General features: G+C 43.4%; 1 protein-coding gene across 1 annotated transcript; it reads left to right on the plus strand.

The window, feature by feature from the left end:
• The first annotated feature begins 3,203 nt into the window (after positions 1 to 3,203).
• On the plus strand, positions 3,204 to 27,775 carry LOC139926316 (interferon-induced protein with tetratricopeptide repeats 5-like). Its single transcript, XM_078290961.1, has 10 exons — positions 3,204 to 3,314; positions 7,609 to 7,788; positions 9,532 to 9,721; positions 12,175 to 12,366; positions 12,550 to 12,777; positions 16,491 to 16,632; positions 17,523 to 17,646; positions 24,271 to 24,415; positions 24,576 to 24,623; positions 26,892 to 27,775. The coding sequence occupies exons 1-10, from the start codon at positions 3,310 to 3,312 to the stop codon at positions 27,087 to 27,089; spliced, it is 1,452 nt and encodes a 483-aa protein (XP_078147087.1). The 5' UTR covers positions 3,204 to 3,309; the 3' UTR covers positions 27,090 to 27,775.
• The last annotated feature ends 165 nt before the right edge of the window (positions 27,776 to 27,940 follow it).

Below are 27,940 nucleotides of genomic sequence, written 5' to 3' on the forward strand. Positions count from 1 at the left end.
TTCCCTTTTGCTAAGCAATAACCATCCTTGCTTGCTTCATTTCATCCTGCATGAGATGAAATCGGGGGATGGACTATGGATTAGCCGTGTGTCACGCACAATATCTCGGACACCACTGATTTTGCTGAAACTTTGGGGAATGATGCGTCTCATTGCTCCATTTCGTTTTTTTTAAATTACACTGATTGGACTAAGGGGGGCACTACAACGTTTAATTGTCTGTACATCATACACAATATCTCGGATATCTCACATCATTCCCTTAAGTTTTGTGAAAATCGCAATTACAATTTTCACTCAACTTAAGGGAATGATGCGTCTCATTGCTCCATCATGGTGTTTTTAAAATTGCACTGATTGGCCTAAAAGGAGCGCTACTATGTTTGTTTACTTTTTGCCCAAAGTTGGGAGAATGATCATTCATCATTCGTGAGGGAAGACGTGTTTCCTGTTGCCTTGTTCAGGAAAGTGCAAGAAAGGAACTCAGCAATGAGTGTCTGCACTCCACAGTGATGATGGATACACTGTCTATGAATTACTTTTTTAATCTTTCTGAATGCACTTTAGGCTATGAATATGATAATTAATGATAATGATTAAGTAGCACAGTAATAATTGTTACTTTACTACTATTGCACCAATGCATGACTAGAAGTAATTATGGATCATAATCAGAATTAATAATCTAAGATTAAAGTACTGCTGGAGCAAGAACAGCGAACATTAACAGCTATGAGAGACTCGGCGTATGACTTAACAGGCTATGATTCTGAAAGCTCTTTACTGTTTATATCACATATTCATGAGTGACTCTACATTTACCCTGGATGTGAACCTGACATATAGACTGTTTACTGTATTTGGTTTATGCTGTTCTGTAATATTAGTTAGACCTCATTAATGTGCAACAGAATTAGAGTTTCTGTATCTCGGGACGTCCTGGTGTGTCCTTGGTTGAGGTCCATGTAACTGCACCATCCTGGACCTGAATCCTGCCTGAGACCTTTGTCGCATGTCGTCTCCTTTCTCTTTCCTGTCTCACTCTGCTGTACTCTGTCCTGTAAAGCAGAAATGCCATAAAATACTCATACCATTAAAATGCCATAAAAATGAATGCATCTCCTATGCGTCTCAGTCACAAGCCTTAGAATGAATGCAGTCTAAAGATTGTAATTGGTGTTTTTTTTTGTGTATCACCCATATTTTTTCCTCACCTTTGTACACAAAACCAAACACAAACATATTGATAGATAGAATTAAAGCCAAAATAGAGAATGATAAGCAATGATAAGCACCGCTGTATAGGTCATGCACATTTCCACATATGAACTAAAAGCTTACGTTGCATTTATCAAACCTTCAGAAGCATCTGTTTTCAATAGTTGTCACATGCGTATGTTGATGAATCCCAGCCTCAAGGGACCTTAATTATTATGAATTAACATAATTGCACCATATCAGAAATGCCATATAACATAAAGGAGAACACCCACATTCATAATCTTCTAGACTGAAATGACATCGAAGAAAGTGTAAAAGAAGAAATTCTAATTTAACAGAAGAATAAAAAGACATTGATCAGTCTTTCATAGTTTAAAATATTGCATTCTTTATGACTTTCTCTACGTAATGATTTGAGACGAACTGAGGAACACGTTCAAAGCAGCCCATTTACTGTCCAGGACAGTGGAATGAGCACTGCGTCCATGCACTTCATAAAAGCGCAAGGAGCTAGAGCCAGGCCAAAGGGGAGGACTGCATACTAGAGGTGTTTTCTGTCGGCCTGTGAATGTAGATATGAAAATACACGTTGCAGAAGTCCACTGTGGTGTCGCGTCCATTATGGACAGAGAATGTGACAGGCGGAGCATCCAAAACGGCAGGTTTTCAAGAAACGGTTGAACTCCTTGAGGCTTAGGATAGGTCGGGAGACCCGTCCTTCTTGGGCACCAGGAAATAAGTTGAATAAAACCTCTGTCTGGCTGCCGCCTGCAAGGGCGGGGGTGTTACTGCCCCCTTTCCCAAAAGAGCCAAGACCCCTGAGGAAAGGGCCTGGAAGCCTGCCTCGTCTTTTAGCAAGATGGGAACAATATCCCCAGAATGGTGGGGTTTGGTCCTGAACTGTAGCCTGTACCCTGACTCCAGGGTGCTGAGCAGCCATGGGCTCCATGTACACTGGCACCAGTGACAGAGCTGTAAAATAAAGGCAAAATAGAGGCAAAAAATAAAGAAGGCAAAAGATAGAGGCAAAAACCTGCCTCTGGTTAAAGGACTGCCGAGGCACCAGGCCGGAGGAGCTGGTCGAGGGACGCTGGAAGGCCACCGATCGCCCGGAGTGTGTCAAACCAAACCAAGGATCACGAGCAATGTGATTATCAACAGAAGTGCGTGCTGTGGACACAGTCGGAGATAAAATAGAACATACATTTCCAAAGGTGGAGTAACACCAGCAGAAACACCGCATGAAGAAGCATTTCAGCTTTGAAGTAACTGAATCACAGGCCAGTCATACAGTGGCTTTTTCAAATAGCCAAGATCTCTCATTTTGCAACAAAAATCTTGCTGGACGGGCGGGCGCCCGGCGGCTCGACCGTAGAGCTCGTACCATTAAGACAAAGTCCTAATCGCAGCGGCATGCGTTCAAATTCAAATTCGTCCCCTTTGCTGCATGTCATCCCCTCTCTCTGCCCTGTCTGTCTCTACTGTCCTGTTGAATAAAGGCAAAAAGACACTAAAAATAAAAATAAATAAAAATCTTTGATGGGAAAAGCCACATCAACCAAATCAAATGTTACTGAGGACGGTTTGACTTTACTTTTGATCATAAAACAAAATTGACACAGCCAACAAAATGGTGACATTGATTTTTTTTATATATATACAATGGAAGAGTTAATTTCTATTGCACTGTATATCCTTTTTGGGGGAAAAAAAACATTACATGAAGAATCCAGTACTTTTTTTTTCTTCTTTATCTTTTCCTATAAGACTTTTCTGTAACAGATCAGTTTCAGTTTCGTTTCGTCTGTCTGTTGGCTGCACGGAGTTTCTATTCCGTTTCTAAAGGATGATGTTGACCTGACCAGCCAGTTTATGAAGAAAACATATCAGCACTTCAGTTTCGATTTGCAGTTCGTCATCATCATCATCATCATCATCGTCATCATCATCATCATCATAATAGTGACTGTGCTGTACGTTGGACTTCACTGTTGCTCTCGCTTCTCTCCGCTGCGCAGCAGAAGTTTTTTGAGTCAGTCTTTTATTTTCCAACTAACAGGTCGGATCCTGAACGACGAATAATTCAAAATGAGGTAAGTTTTCTTGTTTGACGGCTGATAGGAAAACAAACTACAGCAATCCTATGATACATTTTAGAAGGATTCAATACAAATATCCTAGCAAAAGTAAAATATTCCTATCAGCCCCTCTTATACGAATATTATATGATTGTATTATTATAGTGATACCATAGGAATAGCATTATATAGTGTAGTGACTATAAATAAATAAATAAATATATATATATAAATAAACACACTATGTGTTACTATAGGAATATTATAGAGGTTTTTGGGAGGGACAGTGTTGGCTTCCACCTGCTTAGAAAATAGGAAAGGAAACTTTATATAACATAAAGTATAGGCTAGATCTTTTCAAAATGATTTACAGGTTATGTGTGTGTGTGTGTGTGTGTGTGTGTGTGTGCGTGTGTGTGTGTGTTTGTGCACGCGCATCTGGAATACATTACTGCCTTTAAATTAAATTAAAAAAAAAAAAAAACAATTGAACAATTAAAACAATTTAAAAATCTGTTTTTTCAGCCTGTTGCTCTGTAGCTGTGGTCAGAGAGGAACCAGCATCATATCAGAGCTGGATCATATCTGATGTTTAATAAAAGGACAATATCATCAAACTGATATGCTGATCTATCATCAAACTGATATATTGAGTGATTTTAAAGTTTCATTATCTACAGATCTGCTCTCTCTTTCTCTCTAAGCTCCTCCCAGTGACTCTCTCTCTTCCATGTGTTTTGTTTTGTCTTTGTTTGTTTCTCTCCTTTTCTTTTTCCCCCTCCCTCACTCTCTCTCTCTCTCTTCCAGCCTTTTCTCTCCCCTCCCTGCCACTCTTTCCCCTACTCTCTCTCACTCTCTCCTTCCCCATCCTCCACTGAATCCTTGAATTGTAGCTAAATTGTTGGTGTTGGCTTCAGCAGGTTTCTTGGCGAGGGCGGAATGTTGAACTGTCTGAAAACCCAGATAAGAACATTTTATAACTCTTTGAATTCTCAGGCGTGGTTTGCCATGCAAATCACGCTTCGCACTCTTTTTCTGTTTACTAATTAATTTCTTTGTTTGAGAAGATTTCACCCCGAACCGAGAGGGAGGGGGGAAAGGAATGCAAGAGGAATCATTCCTCTAGTCTATTTTATTTTGGGATCTATTACTAAGTGATCTTAATAAAGATTCCTTTTAAAACAATATGTCGGTATTTTACATCTCCACCAATTACTGTTGTCAATTGATCGAAATAATAAAAACCTGTGAACTTACATTCAAACTTATATAGCTAGCACATCAATATAAGGTCATCAAATAAACCTTCCTGGTACAATCTGTGGCTATAAAGTCTTCACCAAGTTAACTCATATATGTAACTTGTGTCGCACTGACATTTTATACTGACATGTCGTTGCTATAAATGACCACAAGGTGGCAGTGTAGGACCATGGAAATAGGAGAGTGTCTCTGGCTGAATATCTGATACACTAACATATCATGGTCTATGCATGTAGCTTTAGCTATTGAACATCTTCAACATATATATGGGCCTATAGTTAACACATCTAGTATACTTCAAACTACAAAATAGTTTCATTAAAGACATTGGGAAAATATAGTTGAAGGTAGGTTTTAAAGGAATGTGAAAAGGGAAGAGATTTATGACTGTCCTGATTTAGAGAGGGGGTAGTGATGAGACTCTGGAAAGTGTCAACAGCAGTCATTGGTTCCTTCGTATTGACACGGTGTGTATTCCCGTTCTCACCCAATGGTGACTGTCCCTTCTGATTAACCAGGACAGTCTGGTACTCCAAATGAAGAAAGGAGGGTGATTCCCTATATTCAGATGTGTGAGAAGTATGGATGTGTGATTGTATAGTTCATTAGTATTCCTGAGCTCTTGAGTCCTTCTCCTCCTGATGGCTGAAAGATAAAGGTCGTTAATTGTGGAATGTGTGAGTTTCAAAGCTCTTCGCCGGGTTGGTATCCTGACGTTAATTTCCTGAGCTGTCCGGTGGAGTAACTCTGGCTGGCATAGACTCAACTCCTTGAGCCATGGACTGTGTCAGTTCGACACCTTTATGGCCACTTGTTGTGATAGGCCATTTGGTGTTGATTCAAGAAAGCAACAGAAAGGTTGTGGGCTTTCTGCAAATGTCTCCCTGGTATCGCTACACTGATCACGAGGAAGTGTGTCTCTTTTGTTCACAGTGTGAAACTCTAACACATTTATTTGTCCAGTGTCCCAGGTTGGTGGGTGTGTTTGAGTTGTTAAGGGGTTGGTTTTTGGGCTTGGGGGAGTTTTTTTCGTTTCAGTTGTTTGTCTATGGTCCCAAATACCTTGCCAGGAAAAAAGGTACCCGCACACTAATAAACTTCATATCAGCTACAGCCAAGTTATCCATCTGGCTGAGCCGTAAGAACCGGGCCCGGGAGGTGGGCTGTGTGGACCCTGTGCAGGTTCTTACAGGACTGTCGAAGGCTCGGCTCAGGGTGGAGCATGCCTGCTACAACATGGTGGACAATCTGGAGGCTTTCCGCCTTCAATGGGCAGTAGGGGGAGTATTGTGCTCAGTGGGGGACGATGAAGACCGGGGCTGCGGTCGAATAGTCTTTTTTGCTTAGGAAGGTTCCTAACTGAGTGAAATGACCCGGAAGTACCTAAGTGGCAGCATGATAAGAACTGTTCGAATTCTCTACATGCTAAGGAAAGGTGCTTCAATGCTTCCTTACTTAGCTCCTTTAGCATAGGATACACTGGACTATCCTTTACAAAAGGAAAGGAGATAATGCCGTCCCACAATTCCTCGCGACAGCAACGACGCACCATTCGGCCGTTCACGAAAACAAACGATCATGACCGACAAGGGCCGCAGATCATCAAGCAAGTTACCGTTGCTTATTAAGCATTTTCCATCTTATGCCACAACTTGCTAATATGCTTATATGTTTTGAACTTTCAACAGTATGTTAAACCCATAGAGGCGAACTATGAACGTTACGCTGCTGTTGTAAAATGATCAAAGTGAAGTTAACGTTGTAGTTAACCTATGCTCAGTTTGCATTAGTTATTTCTTCATTCTGAGCATTGTTGTATTGCCGGCCTTCAGGAATATCATTAATTAATTTGACTTCAGTCACAGATGCTGAAACCCTTGCCTTAATAAAGGCCTGTATCAGCCATAACAACTTCAAAGCACAATCAAGTCAACATTTCAAGGTGTTTACTGAGTTGTGTGGTGGTTCTTAAGATATTATATGCATAGGCTTATAATCAGATCATAATCAGCATATTAACCATAACACAGAAGTCTGTCTTTCAAGAAAAAGGGATACGAGACGTTTTTAGCCAGATGATGTTTTTAATTCAACATGTTTGAAACTTAAGAATGATGATATGTACAGTAGTAGATTTGTAGGCCTAACATGTTATGCCTATCTTGCATGAATTTAACAATAATTTTCATACAATCATACTAATTGGGATTCATGTCGATAAATATGAGCGGACAGGAGGCTGAGTGTGAGCAACCATTCTCAATGTGACAACCATTTCCTTTCACTTTTGTGACTGGTAGCCTATATTCCTTTTTTATTTCAATTCCAACCTTGGTGATGAAGCAATATTTTTAACCGGGTTGTCCACGTTTATATAGCCTGCATGAAACACGGTAAGAACGCACGGGGCGAAGTATCTACGATGCTTTTAGTAGTCCATCTCCGGAAAATTGTAGTTTCACACGGCAGACTCACGTCATTAACATCCGCCGTCGCATAATTACGCAGCCGAGTGTAAGTGCAGTCGGATTCTCTTAGCACCGCGTTGTCTTTTCCTAAGTCCTTATGAATTCTCCTTCACATCTTTCCTTGACCTCATGACGTTTTCCAACGAGGTCAAGGAAAAGTGGTTAGGAACAGGAGTTAGGACGTATTTTTTTGACTATTCGACCGCAGCCCTAGCCTGGTTCCAGACTCCTGAATCGTGACCCGCCCACTCTTCAGATTTGCTCGAGAGATTCAGGGTCCAGGTCCATTCCAGAAAGCAGGTTCAACAAACTCTGAGTCTAACCCTGAACTCTGAGTTGATTAACCCCGAGATAGGAAACTTCAAGTTTTCGGTTCCAGAACAGCTGATCTGAGTTAGTTCAATCGACTCTGAGTATGTTCACCCTGAGTTAAGCGCGTGCGTGACGACAATAAAAAGCCATCATCAATGGAGCTCCGATACTACGATTCACCATGGCAACAGGTAAATAAGCTCTTCTCTCTCTCTCCCTCCCTGCCTCTCTCTGTTTCTCTCTCTCCCTCCCTGTCTCTCTCCCAGTGATGCTGGCAGGACTCTGCTCTCCAGGCTGCTGCGGTTGGAGAGTCGGTTTACCTGGGATCTGAAGAAGAAAGACTTGGATCTGGAAGGTCTCAGCACACGACTGCAGGAACAAATAGATCTGGGTGTCGGACAGCAGAGTGCCATCGCTAACTCCTACAGCTTCCTGGCTTATGTCAGGTACAGTATTTTTCAGATAGATTTGCTTTTTAGGCTATGATGTAGAGGTCGGAGCTCAGCGAGTAAGATAAATTGGTATAGTAGTTAGGAGAAAGAGGTATGTTATTGTACAGAGAATGCTTGCTAAGTTAATTAATGAAGCGAAGCCTGCAGCCAGAAAACTTTCAGGTGTGACAGGAAAGGTAAAGGAGGTGGAGTCTGGATATACATAAAGAACTGTTTCTCTGTATGTAAACGTGCCTCTTCCTCAGTACCTGAAGGATATAACTACATATGTTGTATTGGACCTCTGTCTTGGAGGTGACTCCCACCTGACCATCATGGCCATTTATCATCCTCCCGCAGCTAACAGTGAGGCATTGGTGGCCATTAGTAAACTGTGGTCAACCTACGCCTCCAATGACGTACTTATCATGGGTGATCTTAATCTTGACTGGCTCTCTAACAACTCCTGTAAGAATGAATTAAATATCTCTCAGCTGATCTCTAAACCAAGGCCTAATTTAAAGAATTTGTCAAATTCCACATTGATAGATATTATTCTGACAAATACTCAGCCACTGGGGTTCTGTCCCAGGACATCAGTGATCACTGTCCAATAGTATGTATCAGAGCATCTATACCTCTCATCTATAGAAAGAACTTGCTCAATTCCTGACCCTGACATAGCTCTTAATACATTTTCTCACATATTCACTCACATTGCAGATAGACATGCTCCATATAGGACAAACAGAACAAACCCCTGGTTCTCTCCTCAGCTATCAGAAGCCATTTGTTGAGACAAAGCACGGTCCATTGCTAGATCCTCAGGTCCTCAGGCTGATTGGCAGACCTGCAGGCAGCACAGGAACCAGTGTGTTAAAATCTGACTACTACCTGTCCTCTCTGTCAAACTGTAATGGAAACGCAGCCTCCTTCTGGAAAACTGTAAAATCACAAAAAAACAACCTCTCAACTTTGTTACCGCCGCAGATTATCTGTGAAACCGGTCCTATCACAAACAAACTTGCCTGAAGATGTTAATCATCATTTAATCTCCTCTGGCCACTTATTTGACAGATTTCCTGCTGATGCAATCCCAATTAATTCCTCCTCTGAACCAGCAGGGGGAGTTTTACCTGCTCTTTCTCTTTCTATGAACAGCAAATTCTCTTTTAGGCCTGTCACTTATTCCCACATACCGAAACGGAGGCTGCCGGGTAAAAGAGCCGTCATCACTAGAGCAAAACACTCTAACCAAACACATCCTAATAACCCTGGATGTATCTTCTATATATACAACCTTATCCTACTGCATCAGTACAAACATTCTGTAACACACAGTAGATTACAAATGTAAATATTGTAGGTGTGAGGGTGAATTGGATTGGATTGTGAGTTTGTAACGTGTGATTGTGCTTGTTTGTTATTTTTGTAAATGTCTTGCTACTGTTCTCAGGTGTCTCTTGAAAAAACCATCTTGATCTCAATGGGACGGAAGTTACATGCCGTTTTATGAGAAGCCACGCCCACTGCCACGCCCCCTTTTGGCCAATCAGTGTGAAAAGTTAACCAGTTCTTCTTTGCCCCATGACCAAACTTTCCACAAAGTTTCATGCAAATCCGTTCATAACTTTTGGAGTTATCCTGCTAACAGGCAGACAGACAACAAAGAAAACATAGTATATAAATAGGAATAGAGCAAATGGGGGGTATTTAAACATTTCACAACCAACATCTGCCGTTCTCATCTGTCCTCAGGTATCTTCAGGGTAGACCAGAGGAGGCGGCATCTCTTCTCAGCCAATCAGAAGAGAAGACCAGAGAGTGTTTTGGTGAGGAGAGTGAGCGGCGGCTCATCGTGACGTACGGAGACCTGGCCTGGCTGAGCTACCACAGTGGAGACTTCACACAATCAGACACATACTGCCGCAGGGTGGAGGACATACTGGTAAACAAACACACACACACACACACACACACACACACACTGTTGTTAGATTTTCAAAATCAAACAAGGAAATATTAGTTACAAGTGTATCCCCTTCAGTTGATGGCTTTGTGGCCTTTTCTTAGACCCCCAAATCCACTGGCCTTCAGTGTTAGGAAAATAATGGTTAAAGCCCATTTACTTCTGTGTATGTCTAGTTTACATTTCCCCATTTTGCAATGCATGCTGTATGTAATTCATTTTTAAATATTTACAAATTTTCGTCATTTTTTAAATCCAAACTTTACAGTTGTCAAACCAAGCTTGGAATTAAATGTTGTCCCAGCTAACAAAGACACCCTAATTAAAAAGACATGGATGTGACAGTAAAGTTTATAAGGTGATATGTTTTTGAGGGATTTCCTGGAGGAGACTTCCATTCCTTCCTGTGGGTGTCAGGGGATTGACAGGAAGCAGAGCGGAACGTAAAGGACTGCTGAGATGAAAACACTCAACTCGGTACAATGAAGTGAGGAGAAAGCAGAGAGTTAGAACAAACCAAATGAAGGCTTCCTGTTTATTGTGATGGATTCTCTTTGAGGGCCAAACAAAACAATTTCTGATTTGCTGTCATTGAGTTGGAGGAAATTTTGAGACATCCAGCACTGAATATTGGAAAGGCAATAATTAAGGATATTGAGGCTGGTGGAATCACTAGGATTTATGGGAATATATAACTGCATATCATCTGCATAACAGTGAAAATGTATATTATATTTGCAGATGATATCGCCTAGAGGAAGCATATGATAGAGAAAGGTAATGGGCCCAGGATTGATCCTTGAGGGACACCATACTTAAGAGGAACAGAAAAAGAAATGCTATTTCCTATCTCAACAGAGAAAGTTCTATCTGCAAGATAAGAACTGAAAAAACTGAGGGCTGAGTCAGTAAGCCCCACCAAAATAATGCAGGTCTAGCCATCCTGTTTAAGTCAGGACTGGGGATCAAGGTAGAGGCTACTGTGGCGGTGGAGTGCCGGGTCCTTTTGGAACAGACAGAGATCCAGCGGTTTAAATTTTTGTTTATAAATGTTTATGCGCCTAACCAGGAACGAGACGGAATGGGGCTTTTTCAGCGTTTGGGACAGGCCCTACAACAGTATGATAGGGATAATCCTGTCGTAACGGGAGGGGATTGGAACTGCACTCTAGATTTCACTATCCTTCCTCACAGAAAGTCTCTGTTAATGGCATTTTGTCAGAGCAGACTATTTTAAATACAGGTGCTCCCCAAGGGTGCGTCTTGCCACCAATACTATTCTCAATGATATGGCTCTTATTGGGTTACTGCAGGAGGGTAATATTGAGAGGGAAATGTTATATTTTAATCATTTATTTATTAATGGTGACCTGTTCAACTGGTGCTCAGACAGTGCACTGGTCAACAATACTAATAAAACCAAGCAGCTGGTTATCAGCTGCAACAGTAGCCTGCTCCACCCCAGCCAACCGGTTAAAATTAACATCCAGTTGGTAGAAGTGTAAATAAAAGAACTTTAAATATTTATTTATTTTCCTGGATAACACTCTAAGCTTTACAGCTAACACAGAATACAATTTTAAAAAGGCAATGCAGCGTCTGTATCTTTTGAGAAATTTAAATAGTTTTGTTGGAACAGCAGGAACATTCTAGAGTTGGTCTATAGAAGTCTCACTGAAAGTGTTTTGACTTATAATATCTGAACTTGATATGGCAACCTTGGGGTTAAGAACAGGAGCAAACTGGCAAGGATCGTAAGCATGGCCAGTGACATTATAGGGCAGCCACAGACACAATTGACTGAGATATGTGGTCTGAAACAAGGATAAAGCTAAGCAAATTCTGGCCGTTGCCTCACATCCTCTTTTTAATGAGTTAGAATAACTTCCCTCTGGGAGGCGCTATAGGACGCCCAGAGCCCCAAAAAACATGTTCAAGAAGTCCTTTATTCCACATGCCGTTGCTCTGATGAATTCTTAGTATATTGCTTTATTAGTTTCTACCATGGCACTTTGATTTGATGAATTTCATGTAGGCCTACTGGTTACTTATTTGAAGCTCTGTATCTGTTTGTGTTGTCTAGGTGTTGGTCCGTTTGGAGACTGTGCTGTCTGATGCTGTATTGTCTGTATTGTGCTTTTGTGGTTCATGTGTATTTTATGTATTTTTTACTACAACCATGATGAAGCCAAAGGCAAATTTCCACAAAAATGGACAATAAAGGACAATAAAGTGTCTATCTATTTATCTATCTATCTATCTATCTATCTATCTAGAAATGGGAAGGAGCCTCAGGGGAGACTTTGCAGCAGGTTTAAGTGTGCGATTCAAACGGAAGGTCTTTCTGTGGAATAGTGTATGCTTTTAAATGGTGATAATAAAGACCATTTGGAATCTCTCTTTCTCTCTCCCTCCTCCGTCTCTCTCTCCAGGTGAAGTACCCTACCGGTTCTCCTACTGTTCTCCACCCAGAGGTGTATGGAGAGAAGGCCTGGACCTTCCTCAAGTTTTCGATGCTCTACTACCCCAAAGCCATCATCTGCTTCCGCAAAGCCTTGGAGCTGCAGCCTGACGACAGCGAGTGGAACACCGGCTACGCTATCGCCCTCTACCGCACTGAATGGGTACATTCAGTTAATTGATGAATAAGTCATTTGATCAATCAGTCAGTCAATCAGTTGGTCAGATGTAATGCTTAGGATTTGGTCAATTTGAATAACAACAAATTTTCTCTGACATGGAAGTTGAAGTGTAGATGTGTAGTCCAGGGATTCTCCACAGCAAGCTGACAGGAGTCTGATTTCCAGATTGATCCAGAAACATTTCTTGAAGCTGAGGAAACTCCAGCCGTCAAGCAGCTTCGCCGAGCCTCAGAGATCGACCCTGATGACGCCGTTCTGCTGGCGCTGCTGGCTCTGAAGCTCTCCTTCTACAAGAAACACCAAGAAGCTGAATCTCTGATGGAGAGAGTGCTGGAGATCGGTCCTGACAGCCCTCATGTCACCCGCTACGTAGCCAAATACCTCCGCCAACAGGTAGGAGATTCCAAAACGCAGGAAAGAGTGTTGTTATCCTTTGTGCAAGCACGTACAAAGTTCATTGGTGGTTGGTTGACCTGTATAAGAAGACTGGGGGGGGTAGTTTGAATTTTGGGACGCATCATCAGTAGTGCTCCTCCGGATCCTAGGGTGTTTCGGCCTTTCACACTATACACCCTCACCAGAGGCGGCCGGCTGCAGGGTGATCAGTCTTGAGCCTGCGTCCCATGCCCAATTATTCATGAGAGTCACCTTGTTGTTAAGTGGCAGACATCTCATGGGACTATGCATGGCAGGGTCGTCCTGTTCCCTGAGTCAAGCCTAAGCTGACCGCATACCTCCTGGTTTACTACTTGTGGGCCCAGCAGGGGTCCTTCCTCTTCATCCAGAGCCACTGGCTGCTTCTCTCTGCTGCCTCTGATGCAGTTTTGATGGCTGTGCGCAGGCTCTGGCCCCTGATTCCCAGGTCTCTCAGCAGTTTGGTGGTAGATGTTGCCACAAACCCTCTGCATCCAACCTCCACTGGGTGGACTTCCGTGTTCCAGCCGTGATGTTGTGCTTCAGCAGCTAGCTCAGCATAGCGCAGGTGTTTTCGCTCATATGCCTCGTCCACGGAATCCTCCCAGGGTACGGTGAGCTCGATTATATAGACCTTCTTTAGGGAAGGGGACCAGAGCACCAGATCAGGTCTTAAGGTGGTGGTGGTGATCTCTGGAGGAAACACCAGTTGTTTGCCAATATCCGCGAGCAGTTTCCAGTCACGTGCTAAGCACAGCTGACCTCTTTCCGATGGTGTGGAGCTGCTCCTGGTAGCTTTAGCCCCTTCACAGACAAAGGCAGTTCTCCATGGGGGGTTGGATACTGGAGGTGGTAGGGAGTTGATGGAAGTTCGCTTGTCCTCCAGGGTGGCCGCAAGGCTCTTTAGAACTTGGTTGTGGCGCCAAGTGTACCGCCCTTGGGTGAGACTGGTCTTACACCCTGTTAGTATGTGCCGGAGAGAGGCTGGTCTGGAGCAGGTAGCATTGAACTGTCTGTCTGACTCTGTATTTATTAAAATAGTTTGGTATTTTGAACCCTGGGCCCAAACATGTTTTCCGTCATGATCCCTATTAGTAGAAACCAGAACTTCGCTAGCCGCCTGCTCCGCCCATCCGGTAACACCGGGCAGCCCCTCCCACTCTACTGCAATAGAAACCTAGGGGCATATGCGACAGTCTTTGAAAACTATGATAAACGTTGTTTTGCAAAACACGACGCACACAGTATAATCTTACCGGTGTCAGTGTGTTATCTCAGCGCTGCTTTCGACACAGTTGATCATAACATGCTCATTGACAGACTAGAGAAGTGGGCGGGAATCACTGATGTGGCCATAAACTGGTTTAGGTCCTATCTATTTAATAGATGTTTCTCTGTGACTACGGCTGGCTCAGTTTCATCCCCCACGAACATACACTATGGTGTCCCCCAGGGATCAATTCTGGGTCCCATTTTATTCTCCATCTATATGCTCCTTCTTGGTGACATCATCTGTAAATACAATGTCCAGTTTCACTGTTACGCTGATGACACACAGCTCTATGTTTCAATCAGACCCGGTGACCAGTCTAGCATAGCAACCCTCCACAAGTGTCTTGCTGAAATAAAATACCTAAAAAATCTAGGTGAACTAGCAACCTATGTTAAGTCCTCAGCCAGAAATCTTGGTGTAGTTTTTGATCAGGACTTACGTTTTGAGACCCATGTAAAGAAAGTTTTTATCATTTGAGAAATATAGCCAAGGTTAAGTCTTTTATTTCAGCCACAGATCTGGAGAAACTCATCCATGCTTTTATTTCCTCCCGCCACGACTACTGTAACTCCCTATATACCTGTCTCAGTCAGAAATCAATCCACCGCCTACAGTTAGTTCAAAATGCTGCAGCTCGGCTTTTAACTCAATCCAAAAAATTTGACTATATCACCCCTGTTTTAGCATCCTTGCACTGGCTGCCTGTTTATTTTAGGATTGATTTTAAAATTCTTTTAATTACTTTTAAGGCCAGGCATGGCCCCTCCCTATATTTCTGACCTTTTATCCCCCTATGACCCGGACGTAGCCTGAGATCCTCTGGATCATTTGACATTTTTATAAAAACGCTTTTATTGTGTGATGTTTATTTTTATTTTTTATTTTATTTCGGTTTGTTTGTTGTGTTTTATATTAACTGTTATGGAGCACTTTGTTACCTGTATTGAAAAGTGCTATACAAATAACTTTATTATTATTATTATCATTATTATTATCTTGAAAACATTTTAAAAAACCGAGCTTTCTGTCAGCAGTTATTTTTGGATTCTTCTGGCTCTGTGGAGCTTACACCGGTTTAGAAGGTAGTGCGTCTTTGAGAAAAAATAGTTCCTATCCAAATAGAACATACCTATTGACAGAAAGCTTGGTTTTGCCCCTTGGTTTCTATTGCAGTAGAGTGGAGGGGATTTCCCGGTGTTACCGGACGGGCGGAGCAGGTGGCAGCGAAGTTCTGGTTTCTACTAATAGGGATCATGACGGAAAACATGTTATGTAGGCCCAGGGTTGAAAATACAGAACTATTCATTTAATGCAGTTATGTAGCTGATGATTTCATCGTTGTGGGGGCGGAGGGACAATGGGTCGGACTCTGTCCACCCATCCATCACACGATATCTGGGATATCGCTCATCGCATGTTGACAAAATCTAGATTTAATCAATCAATTTAATCATAAATCATTTAAATACACAACACAACATAACATAAATCAATAATGCATTTGCTGCCTCTGTCTATGGAGAGTCCAGTTCAGTGACATTAGGGAGGATTTCTGTTGTTTGAGGATGATGGCTTCATCACACTGTGATCTCTAATGTGACTGGAGAGTTTTGAGATGAGGATCAGCACCTCCAAGTCTGAGGTCATGGTGCTCTGATGGAAAAGGTAGTTTGTCCCATCCAGGTAGGCAACTGCCCTAAGTGCAGGAGTTCAGGTATCCTGGGGCTTTCTCCACCAGTGGGGTTAAGAAGGACTGGGAGATTCTGCTGCATCGCTGGTTAGATGCAGCAGCTGCAGTAATGTGGATGTTGTATCGGAAAACTCTCTCTTTGTTTGGACCTTCACCAACGGTCATGAGCTCTGGGTAGCAACCGAAAGCATTAGTTCAGATACAAGCGGACAAAATGAGGTTTCTCCTGAGGGTGACATGAGGTTTCTCCTCAGGGTGACATGAGGTTTCTCCTCAGTGACAGGGTGAGGAGCTCAGTGATCCAGAAGGACCTCAGTGTTGAGCTGCTGCTCCTCCACATTGAGAGGAGCCAGTTGAGGAGGTTCAGGCTCCTGGTAAGGATGCCACCTAGGTGCTTCCCTTTGGAGGTGTATTGGCAACAACCGATTGGGAGAAGACCCAGATATAGACCCAGGATACACTGGTGGGACTACACCTCCCAGCATGCCTGGGAACCTTTAGAACCCCCAGGAGGAGCTGGAGGGAGTTGCTAGGGAAAAGGCCATCTGGGCTGCTCTACTGCCCTGTTGCCCCGCAACCATAACCTGGATAAGCAGCTACAGTAGAAAATGGATGGATGGATGGATGGATGGATGGATGGTTTGTTTTTTCTGAACGATCTCAATATAAAAAAATGCAGAAATGATCCTTTAACATGTTTATGAAAGAATAAGCGTGTCACTGTTCCAGGGTCAGGTGGATCGGTCTATTGATCTGCTGCAGCGAGTGCTGCAGAGGAGCAGCCAGTCGGCCTTCATCCACCATCAGCTGGCTCTCTGCTATAAGACCAAGAAGATGGCTCTGCTCAACAGAAAGCCCTACTGCAACCAAGGTACACACACATATTGTCCACTACTATCCTGTACTATATTGCAATAATGTGCTATACTATACTACTATACTGCACTACTGCACTATAATATAGTTCATGGTATTATACCATACTATATACTACAATGTACTGTTCTGTACTAGACTATATTATACTTTAGTATGTAGTACTGTACTATACTGTACTAGTGTATTGCATGTCACCAAACCAAAGTTCAGATGGAGAAGCAGCAGAGAAACCTTACATAGAGCATCTGTGGAAAAGAACGGATCGTCCCGACGTAAGAGAGGAAAATCCTGAAAATGTTGTTTTAGTTCCTAAAAGTGGATCATCGTCTCATCTGGAGACACTTTGTCTAAAATAATTTTGTTTCCTGAAACTGAGACTAATAATCATGATTAATAATTGTGATGACAATATTCAGCAAAAATATTTAGATTAACATTTTTGCTTATTAGATTATTTTTGGGGGGCATTTCAGCTTTATTGGATAGTGACAGTGGAGAGAGAGACAGGAAAGACATGGCAGAGAGAAGTGATGACACGCAGCACAGGGATCGGGCCAGATTCAAACCCATGCCGCTGTAATTAGGACTTAGCCTTAATGGAACATGCTCTACCAAGTGAGCCTCTGTACTGTACTGTACTGTACTGTACTGTACTGTGCTGTACTGTGCTGTGCTGTACTGTACTGTACTGTACTGTACTGTACTGTGCTGTACTGTACTGTGCTGTGCTGTACTGTACTGTACTGTACTGTACTGTACTGTGCTGTGCTGTACTGTACTGTACTGTACTGTGCTGTGCTGTGCTGTGCTGTACTGTACTGTACTGTACTGTACTGTACTGTACTATATTATACTATACTATACTATACTATACTATACTAGAGATGCAGCGGTTGAGGCGTCTGTGTACTCATCACCTGGAGGAAGCCGTCAGGTTAAAGCCTTCCTTCATCTTCGCCATTGCTGAACTGGCACTGATGTATGCAGAGGACAAGGATATGAGCAGGTACCTGTCTGTCTGTCTGTCTGTCTGTCTGCCTGTCTGTCTGTCTGCCTGTCTGTCTGCCTGCCCGTCTGTCCGTCCGTCTGCCTGTCTGTCTGTCTGTCTGTCTGTCTGCCTGTCTGTCTGCCTGCCCGTCTGTCCGTCCGTCTGCCTGTCTGTCTGTCTGCCTGTCTGTCTGTGTGCCTATTGGCTATTTCTGTCTGGTCCTCTCCTTTTGTTGTGTAGTGGAAGCTTCATCTTAATGACCAGAACGGGTTTCGTTTAAACTGAACATTTATTCTCCTTCATACTGCATGGTAGTACTGAAAGGGGAGAAACAGCGGACCTTGTATCCGACATCTTGAACACACAGAAAAACAAGCTAGCGACAATGCATAGGGGAGCTATTTCCTTGAAACTTCAAAATAAAAGTATCCCTGTCTGTAGCTTGAAACAAGGTATCTCAAAGTAAATAAATCCATAGTAACATTGAATAATTACTATTACCAGGCTTCTCATGACGTGTCACATTTACTGTAAATACTATAACTGAAAATACTGTAAACAGTACATCTTTTACATTTCTTGATATACAGTTTAAACTAAACATTAATTGCCTTATTTAATTACTTAAATCAAACAATTCACAACATTCTCCCGCCCGATGAACAACTGTTCATCACTACTCAGTCCATCTCTTTAACTAATCTCTAAAGGATATATCAACTGAACAGGTCTCTTCAACAAACTGCCCGTAGTAGTACGAACAATACAGGAACGAATGAGTCCATCTCTCCCTGGAAACAGTTCTGTTATCCTGCCCATTTTCCAGGTCTGCCTGGGTATGTTGTCCTCTCCGATCAGGACGACATCTCCCACCTTCAGCACAGTGGGTACAGGTGTCTCACACTTGTGAGCTGATTTCAAGTCCATCAAGTAGTCCTTCCTCCAGCTATTCCAAAAGCTGGTTAAGAGTCTCTGCCGGTACCTCCATCTCCGGCCCATGTCCTCTCTGCTCACATTGGTTGCCTGAGATGGTGGAACCATAGTCTTTGGTGGTAAAGAAGTTAGTCTTTTCCCAACCAGGAAATGAGAGGGTGTAAGTGGCTGCGGCTCTGATGCGTCACTGTCCACATAAGAGAGAGGCCTGGAGTTTAACACAGCCTCTACCTCAGCAAGCATGGTTGTCAGTTCCTCAAAGTTTAGTGAAGCCTTCCCCAGGATCCTTTTTAGACATGCTTTTACAGATCTCACAAGTCTCTCCCAGAAGCCACCCCACCAAGCAGCTCGCTCAGCAATAAACTTCCAGGTGATCCCTTTGTCAGTGAAAAACTCTGCAAGCTCTGATCCTCTGATTGACTTCCACAGTTCTTTCAGATCTTGGTCTGCTCTTTTAAATGTTTTGGCATTATCTGAGTAAATAACTTTACACAGTCCTCGCCTTGCAATAAATCTCTTTAAGGCTAAAAGAAACCTTTCAGTAGTTTGATCTGAGACTAGCTCTAAATGCACTGCCCTGGTGACAGCACAAGTGAAAAGTGCAATATATGCCTTAGACTGACCACTAGACTTGACATATAATGGCCCTGCAAAATCTACCCCAGTAACTTCAAAGGGTGGGGACTCAGTAACTCTGTCTCTGGGTAGTGGAGCTGTGACTTGCTGTGCTGATTTCACTTTCAGTCTCCTACAAATGTGGCAATGTGAAACCGTTTTCTTCACTAGCTGTCTTCCCTTTAAAACCCAGTATCTTTCCCTCATCTGCACTAGAGTATCTCTGACCCCAGAATGCATCACTCTCTCATGACAGTACTGAACTAGTAACTCAGAGTATCTGTGTTTTGTAGGTAGCACCCATGGGTGTTGCTCCCTGAAACTAAGATCTGAGTGTTGTAGCCTGCCTCCTACACTAATAAGGCTATTTTCATCCAAAAATGGTTTCAAGTCTTTTATTTTTGACTCTCTCTTAATATCTTGTCCAGATTTCAGCTGACTGATTTCTTGGTTGAAACTATGCTCTTGGGTCACCTTCACCCAATACAGTTCTGCTGCAGTGAGCTCCTCTGCAGTTAGCTCTCCCTGAGTCTTTTGCCTAGAGCGGGCATTAGCTATGAACCTTTTCACCCATGCAGTTATTCTCAGCACTGTTTTCAACCTGCTGTACTTCTCTAGGTCTAATAGTGGCTCAGCTTGATCAGTGCTGGTAAACTGTACTACAGCCTGAAATTTAGACCTAAGCTCAGTGTTCATCTCATGTGCAACACAGTCCTCATCAACACTCTCTGCATCATCAGTTGATGACAGTGAAATAGGTCCGCTCCACCACAGCTGGCTCTGGATGAGGGTTTCGACGCTCTCACCTCTGGTTGGTAAATCAGCAGGATTGGTTTTGCCGCTGCAGTGAGACCACAACTCTGGATCTGTGAGACCTTGTATTTCAGTCACTCTGTTTGCCACGAACGGCTTCCACCTTTGTGCTGTGCTGTGTATCCAATGAAGAACAATCATTGAATCTGTCCACATGTTAAGCTGATTTCTTTCCATGTTCAGTGGCTTGAGAAGATTGTTCCCTAACCTTGCTCCAATCAGTGCACCCATCAGCTCCAAGCGTGGTAAAGTCATTTTCTTTAATGGGGCCACCTTTGACTTGGATGCTACAAAACTTGTCACAACTTCTCCTCCCTTATTCCGTCCTTGCAGATAGGCAACAGCGCTGTATGCCCTTTCACTAGCATCGCAGAAAACATGCAGTTTGATTGTCTGTGAGTTTAGTTGAATCTCAATTTGGTACCATCTCGGAATGGCCACCAGGTGGAGCTTTGGCAGCTCTGCACACCACTGATCCCATTTTTCAACCAAGTCTGGAGGGAGCTGCTCATCCCAACTGATTCCCCTCTCCCACAGTTCTTGAAACAGACATTTTACTCGTATGGTGAATGGGGTCAGGAACCCAATGGGATCAAAGATACGAGCTGATGTCCGCAGCACATTTCTCTTTGTGTTTTCTTTGCCCTTCACAATGTCTAATAGTCCCTTCAGATCAAACACAAAGTCATCCTTCTCTGGTCTCCATACTAACCCTAACACCTTCAGCACATTTCCAACAGTGTCTGTTTCGGTTGCATGCTCCACTCCATTTTCTGTCCACTTGGCTCTCAGATCTGGTGAATTTGTCACCCATTTGCACAGGTTCATGCCTGCTTGGGACAGAATCTCCTTTGCTGTTGTGGTAACTGAAAGGGCCTCATCCACATCACCCGAGCTGGAAATAAAATCATCGACGTAGAGAGACTCTCTCAGTGCCTCCACTGTCCTAGACTGCTCTGTCTCATACTGCTTGATATGTTTTCTTATTGTTGCAGCTAACAGGAACGGGCTGGGTGAGACTCCAAATACCACTCTACTCATTCTCATGATGCGCAGCTCATTTTCACAGTCTTTGGTGGGAGGTCCATGTAGCCACAGGAACCTAACAGCATCTTTATCCTTTTCTGCTAGAGCTATCTGCAAGAAAGCCTTGGTAATATCTGCAGTAAAGGCTATCTGGTGGAGTCTGAATTTGATTAGCACATCTAACAGATTTGGGTTAAGGTTTGGCCCGGTCAGTAAACAGTCATTTAGGGATGGGCAGCCCTCCTTGTGTGATGATGCATCAAATACTACTCTCAGTTTAGTAGTTACCTTATCCTCTCGAAGAACAGCATGATGCGGCATGTAGTATTTTACAGTCTCAGGTTGCTCTGCCACTGAAGTGCTCTTTGGTACATCCTCACAGATGCCTTGCTGCAGGTAATCCTGTATGACATCATTGTACCTTGTGTACAAGGTTGCATCCATTTTTAGTCTCCTCTTGAGGCCTTCGAACCGTCCTTTTGCGACTCTGAAGTTGTCTGGAAGATCTGATCTGTCAGGTCGCCATGGTAACTCAACTTGGTAGCGGCCATCCTTGTGTGTTGTAGTCTGTTCGAAGTTCTGAAGAGCCTCTGCTTCCTCTGGGCTCTGGGTTTGCTCATTAACAATGCCCAGTGACTCCACCTCCCAAAAGGCGCGCAGCTGTTTTGAGATCTGGGTGTCCTCACCTAGACTGATGTGCATGCAAGTGGCGTCGGTCACACTGGATGTTGAGACTGGCCCTTGCAAAGCCCATCCAAAGCTGCTTTCTATGGCTACTAGTGCCTTTGTTATCCTCTGGACCTTGCCGGACACTACTTGCCAGTAATAGTCTGCTCCTATCAATACTGACAATTCTGGCTCATCAGCACCTTCTAGTAGAAAATCAGCAAGCTGCAGACCTTTTCTCTTTAACTCTTCTTGGATGGGTAAACCAGGGACCTTTATTACAGCAGTGCATACTTGAGGGGTTTCCACTGCTTCGATCTCAACTCTTTGCTGTGTGTTCCACACATTCTCCAGTGGTACCTTCACAATGTTGCGCTGTGCTGTTACAGGAGTAGTGGATCCAAAGGTGTGTAGATGCAGTGTCTCTTGTCTCACCACTGGTAGTCTTAGCGCCTTCACCACACCCTCATGAATGAAGCTTCTCTGGCTGCCTCCATCTAACAGACAGCGCATGATTTTTCTCCCTGCTGGGCCCTCTGTCCATGCCTTGACTGTCTGGAGCAATACTGTGTTCTGGACATTAGCTTTCAGTTTCACTGTGCTGGACACAGAGGACACCACAGTGTCTGTACTGCCACTGTCAGTGTCTGGCTTTGCTTCACTTTGATCACAAACTGACTGGTGATGTCTGCGACTACATAAGGCACATGAAACACCCTTAACTCTGCAGAATTTGGCTATGTGTTTTGGGCCTAGGCACACGTAGCATCTTCCCAATTTTCTCAATTTGTCTTTACGAGCAGCCACAGAATTGTCTGGACAATGTTCTGGTTTATGGTTAGCACTGTCACAATATACACATGTCTGAGGAACAGTACTCGCTGTGTGCAATGCAGCTGCTGAGGGCGTATTCCATTTTTTAGGTCTGTTTTCACTGAAGGATGTTGGCTTACTGAATGATCTATTACTTAGCGGAATGTCTCTTTGAGTATTACCTGGTCTGGTAAGCTGAAGTGCTCTCTCTCTACTTTGCACTTCATTTTGCAGGAACTGGATAAGTTCGAGCACCTTCCATTCACCGCTGGAGTCTGACTTGCGCGTGTAGGCTAATGCTATGTCGTCTGGTATGAGCTGCAGTAGTACTGGGCATAGCAGGCAGCCATATGTGTCACTGTGAACCCCTAAGGATTCTAGACTGCGAATCTGTATTTCACATTCATCGTACAGGTGCCTGAGAGCTACGATATCTGCAGATTTTTTCACAGGGGTCAGGGTCAGCAATTTGGACATGTGTGCACTGACTACAATGTCTTTTCTTCCAAAGCGGTTTTGAAGCAACTCTATCGCTGCATCATAATTGCCATCGGTCATAGTAAGTCCCGCTACAGCTCTTGCTGCTGGTCCAGTCAAATAGGATTTCAGGTAAGTGAATTTCTCCTTCTTGCACAGCGTATCGTTGTTATGAATAGCTGTTTCATATTGAGACCAAAATTCTTGCCACTGGCTTATCTCTCCACCGTATTTCTCTATCACTAACTTGGGCAGCTTAACAGTCTGTTGATTTGGTGATCTGACTGAACTTAAACTTGCGTTGCTCACCCGCACACTCACAGACTCCCGTGCCTTCTGAATGATAATGCCGGCGCGAGCTTTCCACGTGAGAATGCGGTCCTGGTATTCCTGTGTGTTTGCAATCTCTGCCTCCAGCTCTTCCGTCGGCGTTTCGTCCTCAATGCCTTTGTCTAAGTCCAGTAAAGTTTCTTCTTTCGTTGACAATACTGAAAGCATTTCACGGAGTTTCTCACAGTCTGGCAGATCTTTGCTCACCTCCTCTTCCATGCGAGTTAGCAGCTTCGTTGTCGAGGTGCGGATTGTTCCCCGCTTCCGTTTCATCCGTTCAAAGCGTTCGGCCATTTCTGCTGTTAGCTATCGTTAGCTTCCAACTTCGATAAAGTTCAAGGTCTCTTAACAATCTTGACTTTCCCGGGTTTCGGCACCAAAATGTTGTGTAGTGGAAGCTTCATCTTAATGACCAGAACGGGTTTCGTTTAAACTGAACATTTATTCTCCTTCATACTGCATGGTAGTACTGAAAGGGGAGAAACAGCGGACCTTGTATCCGACATCTTGAACACACAGAAAAACAAGCTAGCGACAATGCATAGGGGAGCTATTTCCTTGAAACTTCAAAATAAAAGTATCCCTGTCTGTAGCTTGAAACAAGGTATCTCAAAGTAAATAAATCCATAGTAACATTGAATAATTACTATTACCAGGCTTCTCATGACGTGTCACATTTACTGTAAATACTATAACTGAAAATACTGTAAACAGTACATCTTTTACATTTCTTGATATACAGTTTAAACTAAACATTAATTGCCTTATTTAATTACTTAAATCAAACAATTCACAACACCTTTAACCAAGTTTTAGAGCACCAACGTGTGTCTTTTGGTCTTTTTATTATAAGCATCCATCCACCTGTCTATCCATTAAAACATCCATCCATTCATCTATCTATTAGTGTGTATGAATTCATGATCTCTCTCTCTCTCTCTCTCTCTCTCTCTCTCTCTCTCTCGCCAGAGCTGAGAAGTTGTTCCAGGAGGCCTTGGAGATGGCATTAGAGGAGAATAATGACAGCACTTGTCAGTTTGTCCATCTGTGCTACGGTCAGTTCCACCAGTACCACACCAGACAGGAAGACCTGGCCATCACACACTACACCAAGGTAGGGCTGTATGTGTGTGTGTGTTTGCTAATACATGAATAATGTGTGTGAAGAAGCACTTTCCAAAATTTTGCAAAATGATTGACAGCACAAAATTACTTATACCTTATACCTTTTCTTTATTATATTCTATTCTACTCTGTTCTGTTCTATTCAACAGGGTCTGCTGTTTACAGTGGAGATGCCAGGTGGGAAGCTGTGTGCTCAGGTCAGCATGCAGGATGTTTATATTTGTTAGTTGTGCCATGTTAAAAAGCCCCCATTTACTGTCATTTATGTTCTACACTTTTTTTTGCTGTGTCCTTTTACTGTTTACTGCTGCAACGACCCAATGTCCCCACAGGTTTTTCACTGTAGAGTTTAAAGTTTTGTTTAAAGGCTGTGTAAAGTTTTATTGAATTGAATTGAATTGAATTGAATCTAATCTGATACAAGCACATCATTTGTGAAAAACTATGACCTATTTGGCTCTATGAAACCAAATACAAAAGTCTAATACAGCCTACTGGTTACTCAAAACAATTCAACCTGCTCCCATCACATGTCAATAGATCAATAGGAATCAATAGATACAGCCAATCAGGAAAGAGGGGGCTTCCTGATTGCTCAGCGGTCTAGGGTGCGTGCCGTGTGGCCACGACATCCTGGGTGCGGGTGCCTTTATTTGATAGTTCAAAGTAGAGATAGACAGGAAAGATTAGAGGGGGATGACAAGCGACAAAGTTCCCAGGCCGGATTTGAACCCAGGACATTGCGTTTACATGGTACACACCTTAGATCACTAAGCCAAGGACAGGAATTTCTCTCCTGAGTCCAATGAGCCATCACTCTCGTCACTGCAACTTTGAGATGAACAGATATAAATGATTAAGCATCTCAATGGGACTTGCAAATCAATAGATATACGTAGATGATCAAATTAAAGCCAATCAGGAAAGTGGGACAGGCTTAAATGACATCACTAAGCAACAGCACTCTCTTGAGTCCGATGAGCCATCACACATCTCAATGCAACTGCAGGGAGGGAGGGGCTTAAATGACAAAAGCAGTTGATAGGAAACTTTGGGTTACTTCATAACCCCGGTTCTCCGAGTAGCATGAGTGAGATGTCTCACTATGGGATACACCCCTATGCCTATCTTCAGAAGCATTTGTTCCACTACTCCAACCCTGAGTGGCTGGCAGTCGCGATGCGTGCGTCGGGACCCTCCTCCTGTATATAGGGCGTCACTCGTCATTCAAGTAAGCACTCCTCTTCTCGGGCCGTGGCAAACTGAAGTCTGTAACCGCTGTTTATTATCTTCCGTATCCACTCTGATGTTGTGCAAGCCGCGGGTCTCGGGGGTCGCACGTCGGAGAGGGAATATCCCAGGGGGTCCACCCCTTCTGCATAGAAGCCAGTGCGGAGCTGAAGATCCCCTCTGAGACAACAGGGGCGTCTAGGATGTGCTCCTTCTCCTTATCAGACAGGTTGGTCAGGTTGAGCCATCTGGCTCGCTCCTGTAACACCATCAGTGCCATCGACTTCCCTGTTGCCTGCACAGCACACCGCTGAACCCGGAGACAGATGTCGGTGACTTTTTTTCTTCCCACGTGGTTGGATCAGACTTTGCAGCCATGTCATCGCAGAGCTCCGAGCCGTGAGCATCGACGTGCCCTTCAGTGCCCTTCAGTGCCACTGCTTCTGCCTTATACGTCCTCTCCGTCATGGTGGACTGGAACCAGTCTGCCTTGGAGGGCAGAGCCGGTGTTCTGGACGAAGAGGCTGACAGCTTCTTCCCCCGTGGTGTTGGGCAGCTTTGCAGCTGTCGCCATTTAGCTGGAGTGCTAACGGTGGCTAGTATCTGGAGTGATAAAAGCCAATGCTAACCCAGGTGGAGCAGGACGGTGAGGTAGCCAGTCAAGCGAGCCGCCAGAGTTAGCTGTGTGGAAAGCCTGGAGAGACTAACCACAGCAAACAACTCTACTGTTTGGAGACAGACTAGAGCGAACGCAATCTCTCAACGTCTTACATACGGAGAAGGCAAGACAAAACACGAAGAAGCTGCAGAAAACTAGCACTTGGTGAAGGAGTTTTGTGCTCTGTCTGTGAAGTTAAGCTAGTTAGCCATAGCAACAGGCGAGAGACGAGCTTCTGAAGCGAGAAGAGGTGATTGAATAACGAGTGACGCAGCGTCAGCCCTATTTATAGGAGGAGGGTCCTGATGCACGCATCACGACTGCCAGCCACTCAGGGCTGGCGTAGTGGAATAAATGCTTCTGAAGATACGCATGGAGGCGTATCCCATAGTGAGACATCGAAACGAATGCTGTGAAAGAGAACCAACACAAGTTTTTTTTCTGGACTGACTGACAAGCTGCTGGTCCAAGCTAATAATGTAACGTAACGTAATCTAATATAATATAATATAGGCTAATCGAATCGAATCGAATCGAATCTTCAATAAACCACAGATATTGTTCCTCCCTTCTCCAGAAACTGAAGCAGATCGCAGAGCGTCGACTCTCGAGAGACGCCAACGACAGCGAGGCCCTCGGCCTGCTGGGCCTGGTCTCCAGAGCCGAGGGAGACCGGAGGAGAGCTGTGTTATACTATGAGAAAGCTCTGGAGCGTGACCTGGACAACGACCAGTACCTGTCTGCTCTCTGTGAGCTGCGCCTGGACCTGAAGTGACCTGAGATTCCCTCTGTTTATTAATATTGAGTCCTAAAATCTTAATTTTCTTAAAATAAGTTCAAAAAAAAAATCTGCCACTGGGCTGAGAGAATTTCACTTGTTTCTGATGTAAATCAACTTGTTTCAAGAATTTTCTAGTGTCATTTTCTTGATAGTAGTGCAGTGATCTGCCTTATTCTAAGATATTGACACTCATTTCTAGAAAATTCTTGAAACAAGTGTAATTATCTCACCCCAGTGGCAGATTTTTTTCACTTGTTTTAAGAAAATTAAGATTTTAGCACTCAATAATAGACTAAATGACTTGTTAAGAGGGAGGTTTTTTTTGCAGTGTGGTTAAGTTATTGCATTTTCAAAAGTCTATCCTTGGTTCCAGGCAGTTTCGTTTACCCTGGATGTGAACGTGACATATAGACTGTTTACTGTATTTGGTTTATGCTGTTCTGTAATATTAGTTAGACCTCATTAATGTGCAACAGAATTAGAGTTTCTGTATCTCGGGACGTCCTGGTGTGTCAGTTGGTTGAGGTCCATGTAACTGCACCATCCTGGACCTGAATCCTGCCTGAGACCTTTGTCGCATGTTGTCTCCTTTCTCTTTCCTGTCTCACTCTGCTGTACTCTGTCCTGTAAAGCAGAAATGCCATAAAATACTCATACCATTAAAATGCCATAAAAATGAATGCATCTCCTATGCGTCTCAGTCACAAGCCTTAGAATGAATGCAGTCTAAAGATTGTAATTGGTGTTTTTTTTTGTGTATTACCCATATTTTTTCCTCACCTTTGTACACAAAACCAAACACAAACATATTGATAGATAGAATTAAAGCCAGAATAGAGAATGAT

This window comes from Centroberyx gerrardi, chromosome 20 (genome assembly GCF_048128805.1).
Source record: "Centroberyx gerrardi isolate f3 chromosome 20, fCenGer3.hap1.cur.20231027, whole genome shotgun sequence".
Classification (NCBI taxonomy): Eukaryota; Metazoa; Chordata; class Actinopteri; order Beryciformes; family Berycidae; genus Centroberyx; species Centroberyx gerrardi.